General features: G+C 51.9%; 2 protein-coding genes across 11 annotated transcripts in view; both read left to right on the top strand.

Annotated features, from left to right (window-relative positions):
* Positions 1-2,826: 2,826 nt before the first annotated feature.
* SCMH1 (Scm polycomb group protein homolog 1) overlaps positions 2,827-15,686 on the top strand; it is a 74,915-nt gene continuing 62,055 nt past the window's right edge. For 7 of the 10 annotated variants that reach the window (XM_087760541.1, XM_087760547.1, XM_087760542.1 and 4 more), the window contains exon 1: positions 2,827-2,963. The gene's annotated coding sequence lies outside the window, so the exon portion shown is untranslated. The remainder of the gene's footprint in view (positions 2,964-15,686) is intronic. The other 3 variants (XM_087760538.1, XM_087760543.1, XM_087760537.1) reach the window with 3 other exon arrangements.
* LOC148055341 (uncharacterized) lies at positions 5,766-10,832 on the top strand. The gene is made up of 3 exons (XM_087761277.1): positions 5,766-5,780; positions 7,885-8,671; positions 10,516-10,832. Exons 1-3 carry the CDS (start codon positions 5,766-5,768, stop codon positions 10,722-10,724), a joined length of 1,011 nt encoding a protein of 336 aa, XP_087617403.1. The 3' UTR covers positions 10,725-10,832.

Here is a 15,686-nt window from a genome sequence, read left to right as displayed (position 1 = left end):
CTCATCAGCATTTCCAACTGTCCGTCCCCTCAGTGCAAATATTTTAGGAACAAGAGGTTTTCCAGGCCAGCGCTCGTCTTCAGCAGCGGTCAGTACCACCGTTCAGAAAAGGACATGAGAAACCTCCAAACAGCAGCTCTGGAACAGCTCCCTCTCAAAGAGTTTTCTCCCCAGACCTTAGAAATCCCACCCCGTTTGATGAAGTCTATGTCTTTATGTTGTGGGGGGAGACAGGCAAATACAGGTTGTATATTGCTCCGAGAGTACTGATCCCTTTTTTTTTCCTGAGAAGGGAGTTGAAGAGCTGTGAACTAGTTGCTGGACCCCAGACGTTAGCTACTGACCAGGCATTTGGCCTTGGGCAGGATCTTAAGCCTTGCATAGGCTGGACTGAGTCCGGCATCTGAACCAGGGCAGCGTTAACACCTACATTGTGTTGTCTCCTGCCTTCGGTAGATGGAGGCCATCCATCCATTTCTGTTCCTTGGGAACCCTCCTGCAGCCTTCAGGAGATGGCATGAACTTCCCCGAAGGAGAAGAGAAGAGCACAGGAATGGGCTGAGGTGGTTTCAGACCTTCCTGCAAGGTTGCCCCATGGGCAGTGGTGGGAAGGTCCCCACTCTCGTTGCCCCACCAGAGCCCTTGCTCGCCGTGTGCCTCTCTGCTCAGCATCAGCGTGGGTTCCTGGCCAGGACCGGGAGGTACCGCAGATTTGACAGTGGGAGTAAATGGATGAATCATGGCTTTACCTTCTCTCCACCACATATAACAAAGCTACGAGTAGGAAGCCCTGCATTTGACAGAGCTTTCTCAGGCACAACCTTCCCAAACTCAGGCAAGCCCTGTCTGCACCAGGGCTGCTTCCTTCTGATCTTTTGGTTCAGTTTTGACCTAAACACACAAGCTTCCATCGAATCCCCCAGAACAAGAAAGCATTCAGGGAGAGACTCAGATGTTGGCCATGTCACTACATGCACTTTGGAGAGTGTTCAGGTACTTTCTTCCTGAGAAGTCTTGTCACGTATGTCTGTGAGTCGCTCCAAAGTGATGTCTCCATCGTCTCAGTGAAATATTTGGGTCATGAGAAGCCACTGTTACCAGCAGGGGTCCTTTAGGTCCACTGGCCATTCACATCTCTTTGAAGATGAGAACTGGATCTCCAGAACCCAATATATTATCTTTTTTTTTTTTTTTTTTTTCCAAGCAATCCAGCAAGCAGAGAGACGACATGATCTCATGCTCTGTATCCAGCTGCAGCACAACCTGGTTGCTATTTCAGATGAATGGCTTTCTTCTTCACTTGCGACACCTTGCAGTGGAAGCAAGGTCTTCAGCACGGCAAACCCAGCAGACAGAACATTTGAGTAGAGCAAATGGGAAACGGCATCCTCCGCTGGGAACATGGCTCCAGGAACACCGTGTCCTGCCGGCTTCTGACTGCACCAGGGAGGTGCAGGGTTTGTGCCTCCTGGCAAGGATGGGAGGTGGACGGATGGAGGGTGGGGGGCTTGGGGTGAGCAGATGGTGGGCTCTGCTACAGGTATGTGTTGGTGGAGGCGGCTGCGGGTGCGTTGGTGCAAGGGGCTCAAAGGGACGTGGGGAGGACAACACTGATGGGGGGTTGTGGGGGCAAAGGTGGCCCTTGCAGTATCCATGTGTCACATAGGGGGTTCCCTAGCTAAGGGATGCTAGGGGATGTTTTTGGGGTACTGTGTGTAGGCTCTGGTGGCTCTACAGGACAGAGGAGGTGCACGGGGAGGTCCGTCTCTGGTCAGGAGAAGTCACCAAGGTTCATGGGTGCTCTGTGGGGTTGGCTCGCACAGGGGTCTCTCTGGATGCCGGCTGGGGATGGTGCTGTGAAGGTAACGAGATACAACGGTGGCGTGAGGTATCCTTTTAGCTGGGCGTCAAAGGGGTCTTACTCTGTCTGGGGGGGGCTTTGGGGCACTGGGGTGCCTCTGTGGCGTCTCTGCTGGAAGGGTGCTGCAGGGCTGGGTGCGGGGCAGGGCCCCGCTCGGGCTGGGAGGAAAGGGAAGATCTGGGGGTTGTCTGTCCCCGGGGCCTGGCTGTGCTGCATGGAGCCCACTCCAGTCCTGGGCATCTCCAGTGGGGCCCAGGGCAGGCATGGGGCTGTCCCCAGTGGGGACCCAGACATGGATGAACATCGCTCTCCGGTACCCACAGGGTCCCTGGTGGGCGCTGGGGGTTTGATCCCCAGGCGTGGGGATCACAGTGGGGGTCTGCCCCATGGTCACTGTGTCCCGAGTGGGCACCGAGGGTCCATCCTCAGGCTGGACATCACAGTGGAGGGCTGCCTCGTGCCCAGTGTGTCCTGAGTGGGCACGGGGGAGTCCATCCCCAGGCCGTGGATCATGGTGGGGGTCTGCCCCATGGTCAGTGTGTCCTGGGTGGGCATGGGGGGGGTCTGTCCTCAGGCTGGGGCTCACAGTGGGGGTCTGCCCTGTCCCTAGAGGGTCCCGAGTGGGCACGGGTGTCTGTTCCCAGCCTGGAGATCATGGTGGGGGACTGTCCTGTGCCCAGAGGGTCCCGGGTGGGCACGGGGGGGTCCGTCCCCAGGCTGGGGGTCTGCCCCGTACCCAGAATGTGGGGTGAGGACGATGGGGGTGCGGGGGGATCTATCCCCGCGTGGACACGGCGCGGAGCCGCCCGCACTCCTCAGCGACGCTGCGGGGGGTGCAGACCGCCAGGGCCGAGTCGGGCCGGGCCGGGCCGAGCCGAGCCGAGCCGAATCGGCTCGTTTCGGCTCGGCTCGGCTCGGCCCTGGCGATCCGCCCCGATGGCGGCGCAACGGCGCCGTCCCGGGCGGCAGGGGGCGGCGCGGGGCCGGGCCGGGCCGGGCCGGGTCTGTCCGCGCTCCCTCCCCCGCTCCCCGCCTTCACTGCGCATCGGAAACATGGCGGCGGCGAGGGACTGAGCAGCCCCAGCGTTCGGCGGCCGCGCAGGTGAGGAGGGGGAACGGCGGGGGCGGCACGGCGGGCTACGACCCGGCCCGGCCCGGCCCGGCGAGGCGCTGGAGGAGGCCGGGCGGTTGTCGGGCGAGTAGGCCCGGCGGAGGCGGGCCCGGACCGGAGCTCGCCTGTCAGCGCGGCCCGGCCGCCGCCTCACCCGCCGGGCCGGGTCGCGGCGGCTGCGGGTCACCGCCGGCACCTGTTGGTCCCCGTCAGGGCCCGGCCCGGTTCCCCCGCCGGGGCCCTCTCGACTCCCGCCGGCAGCGGGGCAGAGGCCCGGGGGGTCGGCGCCGGCCTCCCTCGCCTGCCCGTGGGCCGCCTGCCCCTTCCCGGCCGGGTTGTAGCTACCGGTAAAGCACCTCCGAGGGGCTTTGTTGTTCTTCCAGGTGTCCCCGGGCAGGGCCGGACCGGGACGGCCCGGCCAGCGCGGGGGGACGGGGCGCAGCAGCCCTTCCCGCAGCGCCGGGCCGGGGCTGTCGTGCTCGCCAAAGGCCTCGGAGCGGGTTTTGCGGATCGCCCCAGCCTGCCCTCCTCCTCGGCGCTGTTTGTTATCTGCCAGACACTCCTGGCGTGAAAAGGGAAGCGAGACCGAGCTGCCGGAGGATTTGCAGGAGGTGGCCCCTGCCTGCGGGTTGTGCCTGGGGAAGGTTTGTGCCCTTCCCTCCCCAGGAGCCCTTTCGGAGGGCAGCGAAACCCTCCTGCGACCGCAGCGGAGATGGACAAGGATGCTCTGAGCAGGACCCGCCGGCCGGTCTGTGGCACTGGAGGTGTCGGGGCGATCCCGGGGACCGGACCGGGAAATCCCACAACCGCTTTCCCTGAGGAAACATCTGCACCTCCTTCCCAGCCCCCCCGAGTCGAGCGCTTGGATAGAGCTGGGAGTAAGACAAGATTTGAGCTTTTCGTGCACAGTAAGATGTTTAAAAATAAATACAGTGTCAGGCTGGCTCTTGCCGCACGTCGTTCAGGTTTAATCCGCAGGCTCTTTGAAGCTCCTGTGTAAAACCGTGGCAGCAGTTTGGAGTCTTGATGACTAAAGGCAGAGATAGCAAATCTAAACAGGCCGCCTAAGTTTCGGATGCAATGAGCAACTTGGCTCCCTTTGGCCTTGGACGTTTTAGGTTCAGCAGCTGAATACTAAACTCATTCTTTCCATGGGTAAAGTCAGGATGTGGAGACACAGCTCCGGGGTACCCAGCTTTGATTTTTGGCTCTGTTTCTGTTTACTGTTGTTTATAGTAAACACCGTGCAGTGAGTGGCTGAGAACAGCCATGTGGTAGCTCCTCTTCGGCAGCCAGTAATATTGGGGAAAAAATACTTTCCCACCTCGGTTCAATTGCCTGAGCAACGGCGTGCGGCGGGTTGTACCGAGGATGCTAGCGGAGGGAACGGCTGCCTCTCCTCCTCTTCCTCTCCGCCTTCCTCTTCTCTTACCCTCACACTTCTGCTGGGCGGGCTGTGGTGTCCCCATGCTCTTGCTGGAAATATTTGGAGTATGGGATAGTGGTTTCATACCTCCCTTGCGCTTCATAGCAGGCACTGGCTTGTGGCTTGGCGCTCCTGCGGGGAATAAAATTCGGTTCGTGGGGGACTCGGCTCGGGACAAACCGCTGTGGGCTGCAGCCTTGCAGGGCCTGCGCCGTGCAGTTGGGTAGTTCAGGATCTGCCCAGTAGATGGTATGAAAATGCAGACAGAAATAGGGGAGTCCTTTACAACTGGCAAGAGGGAATGCCAGGTATTTCTGAGCTATTTAAAGTATTTATTTTATTAAAGGTTAAAGTGTATTTTATTTGAGAGAGATACACTTGACCCTCGATCCTCCTTTTTCAGTATTTACGTCTTAGGTAATGATAAGTCTGCATCTTCATAATCTGCTTTTTAGTCAAACATTTGGTATTAAATAAATCAAGCGATTAGCTAATTGAAAGAAAGCAAATGCAGTGTTTAGAACAGGAGCGCGAGTGGCTTCCCCTGCAAGTTGTGAGCCTGTGCCCCCTTGTTTTCCTGTGTCTAAAATTGTAATAATGTTTAACTCTTGAGTCACTTTGAAAACTTTATGAATTTTGCAGCACAGTTTGGTGTCTGTAAATGAAAGATGCTGTTAGGGTATAAAATGATGGTGTTATTCATCAAGTAGCTGTGTGTCAGACTAGGTTGTGAGTGGTCTGGGGGTTACGTCCTTGCCATATAGCTAATTTAAAGGAATCTCTGAAACTTTGTTTCGTAGCCTCAGACACAGTATGTCTAGAGAGGACCTTCAGAGATGTCGTCGTTGTTTCCCAGCCCTGGGGTAAGGTCAGGTACACATCTAAACCCTTCCTGAGTAACGTTTCTTCTTTAAGGCTCTTCCTGCTGGCAATTTCACATCCTGTACAGATGATGTACGCCGACACTCGGGCCTCCTCACCATTAGAGAGATTTTCACGGTGTTTAATCTAAATCTTTGTCTTGCACTTTGAGCCTGTTCCTCCTTCTCTGATCTCCAGGGCACGTGGAGAACACTCCCTGCACCTCTGCAGCTACATTTAAAGCATATTTAAGACTTTTATTTTATTATATTATTAATGTATTATTAAGAAATTTACATTTAAAGACTTTGTTTTCTCTTCCTAAGCTGAACAAGCTCTGTTTCTCTGCTCTTTTTGCATGGGCTTGTTGTCACCACAGCTGATCTCTGCCCCTCTCTGGACTCTGCTGTCCATCCACACTTCTCTTCAAGTGCTGTGGTCAGGCTGGGCTTGGTCGGACTGTGCTAGTTGAGCTTCTGTAGAGCAGTAGTAATAAGGGGGCCCAAATGACCCCAATTTGGGTATGTCTAAGTACTGTTATGTGAAAAAGAATGCAGATCAGACGATTGCATATTTGCACGTTGAACTGTGTGTTTGTGGCAAAGGACTTGGCATGCTCAGTGAACTCCTGTTTGCAAAACCTGGAGTAGCGTGCTAGCGGCGTGCGCTCAGAGCTGGTGTAAGTTAAAGCTTGGCATGTTTGGGTCTCTCAAAGCCGTAATGTTTGCATCTAGCCCCCTGTCTTTTTTCCTTTTTCTTGGCTGCAACTGAAATTCAGTTTGTGATGAGATAAGCAGATTTTGAGTCGTTCACTTGTCCATTTATGTTTGAAAAGTTTCCTAGCAAGATGGCCAGGAGGGATCCATGAGAAATGAAGCAAGATGCATTGAGGACAGAGCATTAGCTCCAGCTGCCAGCCTCTTTTGCAAGGTGGTTAATCTCCTGCATATATTTATATTTTACATAATTCAGAAACGTGTCAAGGTAAAAATCATCCCCGCAATTAAACTCTCAATGTAACGGGACTATAACTCTGACCCTTTCCTTCGTCCCAGCGGTACGCCCTCGCGGAGCACAGGCGCTCCAAGCCGTGTGACGTGAACAGCATTTCATCCCACGTTATTTGCAGGATGACAGGGTCTAGTCCTAAAGGAAAATGCCTTTTTGTTTTTGTTTTTTTTTAAATATGTTTGTGAAGTACTCCTTTCTTATCAAGCTTAAATATCTAACAGAGGTGACTTTTATAAAATGCTTGCTCAATGTTTAAAGTGATAATGCAAGTCTGAAAGTAGCAGGAAGCACATGAAATCTTCCATCTGTATCACCAAGTCTCACTGGGCTTGAAGTGAACAAGGCTCGTCCATGTCTAGTGGCCTGGGCTGGTGGTGCCAAACCAGTATCTGGTGAGAGCACCCGAGCACTGGGGATCACCACTGCCTCTTCTCTGCAGAACTGTGCTCTTTGCTGATGGTCCCGCAGAGCAGTCTCCGTTGATGGGAGATTTCAGAGGTAGCTTCAGTCGTGAGCTCTCACCAAGCAGGAGGAGAGTTGGGTACAGGGGCGTTGCTGCAGCCTGGCTGGTGCTGAAAACTTTAGTTCCCAGAGATCTCCATTTGCATTAAATTTCCTTAAAAAACCAGAATAATACTTAGCTCTTTCACAGAGGTTTCTGACAGACAACCTCTAGCAGATTTAGGTGCGGCAGTATACAATACTGGATTCTGCAGGGTTTGCTCAGACACCAACCAAATGTTTCTGCCACTGTAGCAGGGATTTAATCAGAGTTTGTGTCTGTGCCTCTGCTCTCGCTGTGCATAGTCCTGCGGTTTTATGCAGACTCATCCTGAGCAAAAGTTCAAGAATTTGGCCGTGAACTGAAGGAAAAGATGAGCGTCCGTTCTGCTGCCTCTGCTGTTTGCATGGCAGCCTCGTCCAACAGGCCAGATGGACAGGGTGATGTCTTAAGCTGCTGTAGAGGAGTCTACCAGTACGTGTCTTCCTGAGATCTGACTTTATCGGGAGCGGTAAGTAACCCTTGCAGCTCCACTGTCTGGTTGGTAACTGGTCATTGGAGATAAGGAAGCGAGAGCGGAGGTGAGTCGATACGGCCATCACCAACACGAGGGAGCTGACGTGAGTGTTCAGCGAAGGACTGTTTTTTTTTCCCCTGGGACAAGGTTGTGCCTCTGAAGTACGTACACCCCTCTCCATTTCTTGCTCGCAAGTTTTTTTGTATGTGTTGTAAATCGAATGGTATTAGCGCCAGCCAGAAGCCTACTTCCTTTTGGCGATACCTCCTCCCAGCCGATGTGCTCCGAGTTACCCAACTTCAATTAGCTCTTATGTTTTCCAGACTGACACAGTGTGAACAGTCCAGAAACCTCCCCATGGCTCGGTTTTGTTTTTAACAACGGAAACCGTAGGAGTAGATGCCAGTGGAAATTTGTGAAGCTCCGTCTTTACCCATTGAGAAACATGCGATTCCTCCCCTCTCCTGGTCCTTCCAGCATTGCACTGGACACTGCGTCGGGTCCCTTCTCCTGATACTGTGGCGAGGGAGCGGGTTTGGTTCACACATTGCTGAAGCTACATCTGCTGCGGTTTGCTTGGGTGTGCTGGGGGTAGGCGCGCCCTTCTGAGCTCCCCTGGGGTACTGCTGATGTCTGGCTCCAGGGAAAGGTCCTGCTGGGAAAAGCAGTTGCTTTCCAGCAAGGAATTTGTGTCTGGGGGGGGGGAGCTGGAGGACGCTTGTGCCGTTTCTTTCAGTTTAGCATTGGCAGAGCGCTGTGCAGTGCGAAAAGCTCAGCGTTGCTTCGGCCTGCAGCCGGTTTGCACCGAGTGAGCCACGGTCTCATCGGATGCCGTTTGCAATCGCCTTGCCCGCCTGGAAGAGGCAGGGCTGCAACGCCTCCCGTGAGCCAGAGCCCGGCGCCGGCTTTTGTCCGCCCTGATCTCCCCTTGTGCGAGGGCCGCACCTTATCCCCTGCTCCTGGGCCTCTCTTTCCCTTCCCTGTTTCGAGTAAGCCCCTGCCTCCTCCCACCGTGCCGAGCCCTCTCCGCCTGCATTTGAAGCTGTGGGACGCGCGTGCAGCTGCGTCTCCGGCAAGAGGCAGGGGGGTGGCTTGTGTTCCCTCTCCGCTACCTCCTGGCTGTTGGCGGTCGCAGAGCCTCCCTGGGCCGCCTGCCAGAGGCTGCCTGCCCTCCCCGTGTCCCCTACTGCCTGCAGCCCGCCGGGGAGGCCAGCAGCCAGCGAGCAGAGCCCTTAGGAAGCCGGACTGGGCTGCACACGCATCGTGGGGGGACGAGCAGCGCTTCTCCAAGGCAAGAACCTGGGCTTGGCTCTGGCTGCCGGCAACACAAAACGCCGTCCACACCGTGCTGCTTTGTGTCCCTGAATCCAGCCGGTCTGCAGGTGACCGCGTTAGGGTGAGGTTGGCTCCCCAAGCTGGGGTTGAACGCGCTGGGTGGGCTCTGCAGTGTGTTCGGGCACCTCCGAGCAGGCGCTCCCCTCCCTGCTGCTGCTGCTGCAAAGAAGCCCTCTCCTCCCCGCTCCCCTCGTTTGCCGGAGCATGGCCTTTCCTCCCCAAGCGGCGTGCGTAAGGTAGGAGAAATTTCTGCCGTACGCAGACGGGGCGTTACTGAAGTGAAGGCGCAGTGAGCAGGCAGAAGAGCCGATGAAGTCTGATGTGGACCGAGGAGGAAGTTGCACCAATTCCACTTTCTAAAAATAAGTTGAGCAAATGTTTCGGCAGCCCAGAGGCTGCCGCTCTCTATACGCTGAGTTTGTTTGCTTTTTTTTTTTTTTTGTCTTGTTCCGGCAAATTTAAAAAAAAAAAAAAAAAGACGCTACAGTCCATCAAAATACTGCAGTGGTTGTGTGATCAGATATATGCTTATGAAGAAAGTCTTGGTTGTTTCAGTGTTTCTAGAAGTGACCTTGAAGGATTACCTACGTGTAGTGTTTCCTAGAGGTTTGTCTCAGCTGTTCTTAAAGATTTCCAATGATGGTGATTCAGACTTTCCTCGGTAATCTACTCCAGTGCCTGACTGTTCGGATGATTAAGGAGCTTTGCTTGAATTTGCGCCAGTATCGCTGTGCTTTAACCCCATCATTTTGACATTTCACCTTCTCTGGCAGGCTACCAAAGAGGAGAAAAATTCTGTAAATGTAAAAGCAATCATTTGTGTAGAGTTTGATCTTCCTTTCTGCCTTTCCCTTCTGTGTTCAGAGAGCGTCTGCTGGCTCTCGTGCACTGCCGTGTATTTAATTACACGTGTGTGGCAGCCGGGAAGCCCTGGTCCCGACTCCTCGTGTTGTATTGGCCGTAACTAACAGTCCTTGATCTGTCAGCAAAAATGTGGTGCTTGAGGTGACGTGTGTTTTATTAAAATGGTATATCATGAATTCCCCAGTTGTCTCATACTTCTATAGCAAAATGCACATCTCGAGCATCTTACAGAGTTTTTGGTTAGTAATATGTTTTATAAAAATCAACAAGGTGACGTTAAATGCTACATTACTTCAAAACATGATATAGAGATGCTGCTGATAAAACTGTTGCCGAGTAGGAAGGAGCAGAATATTGTTCTCTGTCACGGGGTGGGGTTGTATCTCCTTTGCCTGTGGTTGAACATTTTATGAAATGTGCATTTGCTGTGGAACTTCCTGGTCTGCAGCTGATTTCCATCCCTTTCCATGCTATGATGGCTCTTCCTAATAACTTCAAGGCGTTATCATAACATTTCTTCATTTCAGTGACTGATAAAATTGTTACGATGCATTTCAGGGAGAGATCTACCGTTGCAATAGGCTGTGGATTTTTTTCAGAAAAGGGGGAAAAAAGGGATGAAGCACACTCAAATTCTTTCCCGGGATGAGAGTTACTGCCTCGCAAAGCCCGGATGGGCTGGGGCGGACTCCTAGCTGTAAAGCAGTAATGATACTGAAGCTCTCTGCATTGCATGAAGATTTCTGTAGCACAGTTATCCTGCTTCCTTACTGTATTTTCTAGCCACTGGTATCTGCTAGTTGCTATCTCTGGGGCTCCTGTGTTTTCCTGGATTGTGTTTTTGTCCTGGCAGTGTCTGACTGTTCCTGCGGCCCCGCAAGGAGAGACTGCAGCAACAAACGTGCACGATGCCTTTACAGTGCCCCTGCCCTCCTGTCTGCCCAGCGCCTGCGACTCGTTGCCACTGTAGCGTTTAGTCTCATTATGTATTAAACCTCATAACTTTATTTCCATTTTGCTTCTGCAGAAGTCCTTGCTGAAACTTTTCGCCATCAGGTGTACCTAGAGCACGTTTGTGTTGTCAGGCAGTCGTTTGAACGCTTCTGGGGGCTGGATGTCTCTACAGCGATAAGAACTGCCCTACGCCAGCTCTCCAGACCGGCAAGACTGGTGGGAAGTACCTGGCAGGTGGAAAGCAATACTCCCTGCTTTTTGCTGGTAGCAAGCCCAGTGTGAGGCAGCCCTGAACTGGGAGCCTTGTAGCTGCGTGCTGCTGCGTTTGGGTGGGCAGCGGTGTACTGATGGCAATTGCACAGTTCCAGCTCAGATCTTCTGGTGTCTGGTGAGCTTGCACCTGCCTGCAAAAAGACGGTGGAGACATCCTCATCATCAGCTCATGTGCTGAGTTGTTAGGCAGACTCTTAAAGAAAATAACCCTTGAGGTAGTGCAGCATCACTAAAGAGAGTTTTCAGGTGGGGTTTCCATTAGAGTATCAGCTGCAGATGGAAGACTGAAAACTCTGCTAACGTGGTGGTGTGCTCTCAGCCACCAAGTGTTAGGATTGTTGTTGATTTACGTCTGCGTTAGTAGTTACTCGTTCAGTAACAGTGTAATGCATGGTTCCCACGTTATTCCCTAGGCGGTGGCAGCTTATACGTTTCAGGTTTTGGTGCTATTAGTATTTCTGTCCTTGTGTGCAGATGACTCAGTAAAACACTTTTTTTTATTCTGTAGCAGAATATCTGCTGTACCTCACGTTATGTACAGCTGACATGACGTCATCCAGAAGATATGAGTGGGTGACTGGCAACAGGTATCAGCTCTAACCAGTGAGGCCACCACCTCTCTACTCCCCTGGAGCCCTTGGCTCTTACCACGAGGGAAATAAACCATGGCAGACAGCCGGTCCTCCTGGCTCGTCGCGCGTCTCCAGAGGTGAAGTCCATGTTGTCATTTCCACAGCCCTGAAACGTAGATTTTTGGGTGGCCGTACAGTGCCACACGTCCCCCAGCATGGCAGGAGATAGCGACTCGCTTGGTAGTGAATTGCCTGTGCCCCAGACAGGGCAGGAGGAACTGATTCCCCTTGGGCATTATCCAAGCCCCCGCACTGTAAATCTGGGCAGTCCTGCTGCTGTTCCAGCATTACAGCGAGGCTGAGGGATGGCTTTGTTATCTTGGCTCGTTTTCCATCACTACGAGCTTTGCTCTCGTCTTGTGCATTGCTGGCACAATTTCGAGTTGTGTATGTGGCAGTATATATTCAGCGTTATCCACCGTGCCTGACCAGAGGGCTCAGTCTGTTCTGGGTCTGTTCAGTTATTTCATATTGTTGTCAGCTGGAAAATCTGTAAATGCCCTGTGATATTTTATGGCTTTATAAGCTGTACAAAATGTCCAGCAGGTAGTTTAATGTCTAGCAGATACAGTCTATAAGAGTGCATTTTTTTCATTAGCTCTTTGGCAGACACCAAACATACTTTCGTAGCTGCAGGATGGACTTTTGTTTGCTTGTGGTCATGGTTTTTTTTAATATTGGCATCTACCGTATGTATGTGTTGTTGCCAAAATAAGAGATTTCGTAGTGTCTTGTACAGACAACAGTGGAGGGCCACACAATGTATTTTTTAGTTTTCCGAACTCTCGGCCCTTCAGGAATGTAAAGCAGCCTAGCAACTTTTTCTTCACATAATTAAAAGCAATCTTTTCAGGGTTTCTTGCAGGAATCAGCTAGTGGTTTTTCCTCTCGGGGAGTAATTCTCTTGAGATAACATTTCTGTGTACTGCTAGATTGCTCTTTCTTTTCTTATTAAATTTTACGGAAGTTTTGATGGGCACTTGTTAGAATTTCTTTGTATCCAGACTTTGCAGCCTGTAGAGTATACTTCACCTATTTCAGTAGATTTACAGTTTTAACTCCTGGGATTTTAGCTCCTTAAGTCACAGATGAGACCAGAGTTATAAACAGGATAAAAATAGAAAGCAGTAATTAATACCCGTCCTCGGTGAGCCTGGCTCTTCCAGTGTCTCTTGACATGTTGCACTGCTGCAATTTCCTTTCCTTTTCCTAAGAAATAGATGAATTAATATCTCTCTACACGAGTGAGAAAATAAAACAAAGATGCTTCCTTCCTGCCCTGGCACGCCATTGCCCCTGGGGTCCAGCGAGTTTCTGTGGGCTCTCCTCTCGCGCGCAGCCCTGTCGCCTTGGCGGGGCTGGGGGAGGCCAGGCAGCAGGAGGAACGGCACAGCCTCTCCCGTCGCCCTCCCGGCCATCGCTCCTTCCCTCCTGCAAGGTTTGGCTTCATTTCCTCCAAGCAGCAGAGACCGACTCCTCTTCAGCTTTAGCAGGGGTAGATCCAGGTTTGTGTGGCTCTGCTCCATACTGTGAGGGTTCGGAGATTTTTTTTTTTTTTTTTTTCATTTCTTTTGCAGATCAGCAGGAACTTTTTCCCTTGTCCCCTGTTTGCACAAGAAGAAACAGCTGCTGGGGGTGTTGGAGGGAAGAGCTTGACTCTGAATCTGGCTGTACTGCTCAGGGGAGACCCTGAGTTTTGTCACTCTAAGGAGATATGTACTAAAGGGGTCATCTTACCTTGTCTTCTCTGAGAAAACAGGTTCAGGAGGGCAGCATTGGACAGGTCTGGGAAGGCTGGCTGTGTGGATGGTGAGTCAGGGACAGGCTTTTGTATACGGATCTATGAAGAATTCACCCTTGAGTGTGACTTGAGTCGTGAGCCCCCCCAGTGCTGCTTGCCAGTAAGGAGGTGACTGTGTTGGTGCTGGACCCCAGGAGGTTAAGAAATGCATAACTCCAGAGAAAGTCGTTACTTTGTGCTGGGTGAGGGAAGAGAGCACCTTACGCACCCTAAGTAACACACTTAGAGGTTGCTTTGATACCATGTGAGGCTTAAGGATGAAAGTTTTCATCCTGTGTGCTTTCCCAAGGGTTTCCTAAGCATTGAATTTAATTGTTAGGATCGGTTATAGAAGGAGAGCAGAAGACAGGAAAATGCAATTCTAGGTGTATGTAACCATCATCGTCCCCCACGTCTCTAGTATTTTAGCTCATTAGAGCGCGGTGATTTTGTCCCTTACCTTTTCTTCAGGGCTAGTTTGCTCTCATCTGCTCCCTGAGCTCCCCTCTTCCTTTCTGCCATTTCAGTGGAAATGCCTTGCCCTGCGTGTCTGTCCCTGGGGAGCATCCTCCTCCTCCTCCCCTGTGCTGGAGTGCTTGCAAGATACAGGGTAACGTAAGGGATCGGGACATGGCTTTCCAAGGCTTTCCGCCTTTACATTTCTGTTGTGTCCCCTAATTACCATCCCTTTGGGGTTTTTATTCCCCCTCAAACTGTCTTTTCCTGCTTATGGTCTCCTGAGGATGTTATGCTGAAACTTTATCAAACTTAGATTACTAGAAATAGTTAATGCAAAATCTTCTTTCAGGAATTCGCGCGTCCAGCTTGCGGCGTCGTTGCACAGTCTGTCATGACATTTCCCATAGAGACACAACTGGAAGTCAGACCTTTCTTTCTGGATTACCTCCTGTTTCCCCTTGCTAGGGACACGGGTGTATCTTGTCTTCCTGGAGTTAAGGTACATTCATTTCGTCAATTAGTATTACAAATCATGTATATATTTATCCAGCTGATACTTCCTTCCCATATCTCCCATCCCATAAAGAGCTTAGTTTTTAATAAGATACAGTCCAGCAGAGAGTAAGTATAAGGTTGAGTAAACAGTTTTTTGTAGAATATATATAATGGGTGTTGAACAGAGACCTATGAAGAGTTTACACATTGGGGCACGTTTCTGGGGCCACGTACCTCGTGTGTGTAACTGCCGTCTGGAAAAGCAGTCGTGATTTACTGTGGGAGGGGTGCTGCATTAGCCTGTCGTGTAGCTGGGAGAGAAGATTGCGCCTCTCTTACTGCCTGGTGATGATATGGAAGCCATGCACTGTTTTTTTTATGTACTCCTGTTTAAATACTTATTTAAAGACTTTGAAGCATCCTATTGTGTGCTTTTGTATGGGGTGACTTTGTAACTGTCATGGGCAGAATCCCATTTCAAGGTCTTCTGTAAGCCATCTGCTTTCATTAATAGCTTTTGGATTTGGCACATGGCTCAGTGCAGATTAAAATAGCCACATTGCTGCAAAACTTTCTTTACCGCCTGCATCAGTTTGGCCTCCCCGTTGAACTCCGCAGGCTGGGTGCACCCTCATGGGAGAGGGTGCTCCGCGTTGCACCCTGCTCTCAGTGTGTGCCCTCCGCCTCATCCCCGGGCGATGGGGGATGCGTGACCCAGCGCAGAGGCCTGTTGGGATGCACCGTATCTCTGTGCCTCTCCGTGCTCCCGGGATTGCTTTGAGAGCAAACCCAGGTATGTGCAAAACTGGCGCGTGGCCGGGCTCCCGGCTGTCGGGGTGTCGGGGTATGGTCAGAACGCGCCGGGGTCTGAGCTACAGTGCTGCGTGTGTCATAAATTTTCTCCTCTACTTCAACGTGATCTCTGTGAGTTGGGTGTTGGGTACACTGGCATGCCGCTCTAGGTAGCTTCCACTGCTGTAGCCCAAGCCATTCCTCTTCTAAAGGCAGAAAACTTTTAACTTCTGACTGTGTGAGTCCTGCTGACACCGAATAGTTACAACGCAGATGGTTCAGCAGCAGAAACATCAGCCTAGGGCACACAGATTCAGTCCTTGCTTTGGCGTGTTCTTCCTATGCAGCACTTGGTAAGTCATCAGTCCCTTGGTTTTCTGTGTGTAAAAGGTGCCTCACCTGCCCAAAAAGTCAGTCCTCTGTTTTGGTTTCTGTTACAGCGCGTTTGGGAGAGCTCCACTGGAGCTTAACACCCAGAAACAGAGACCTGCTGCTTTTCCCAAAGCTCCTTCAGAACGTTTATGGTGAGCCATGGTCTTGGTGGCCCCATTCCCGTTGGGATGTGGTACATGGGCATTGCTCACCCAAGGAGAAACAACAGTGACGCAAAGCCTGAAAGTCAGTTCAGCAGCTGGACCAGCGATGAAGGGATCCGCTGAAATAATTCTGGAGCGTAATGCAGCTTCCTTAACCCCAACTGCAATGACGGGGGATTGGTTTTGTATGGTCCGCTTAAGTCTACGCCACATTAGCCCGTCTTCATGGTGGCCATTCCCTGTCTCCCTGGCAATGGAAGGCAGCCCAGGTCTTCGC

The sequence above is a fragment of the Nipponia nippon genome, unplaced genomic scaffold, assembly GCF_047370975.1.
Source record: "Nipponia nippon isolate SJK-2023a ecotype South Korea unplaced genomic scaffold, ASM4737097v1 scaffold_23, whole genome shotgun sequence".
NCBI lineage: Eukaryota > Metazoa > Chordata > Aves > Pelecaniformes > Threskiornithidae > Nipponia > Nipponia nippon.
The sequence above is the reverse complement of the archived record's forward strand: the minus strand, read 5'-3'. Positions and strand labels throughout refer to the sequence as shown.

What these genes read in the sequence shown, in the direction of transcription:
- LOC148055341 (XM_087761277.1), top strand. An exon ending in TGAATCCAGCCGGTCTGCAG is followed by an intron (nt 8,672 to 10,515) that starts GTGACCGCGTTA and finishes TTGCTTCTGCAG; the next exon opens with AAGTCCTTGCTGAAACTTTT.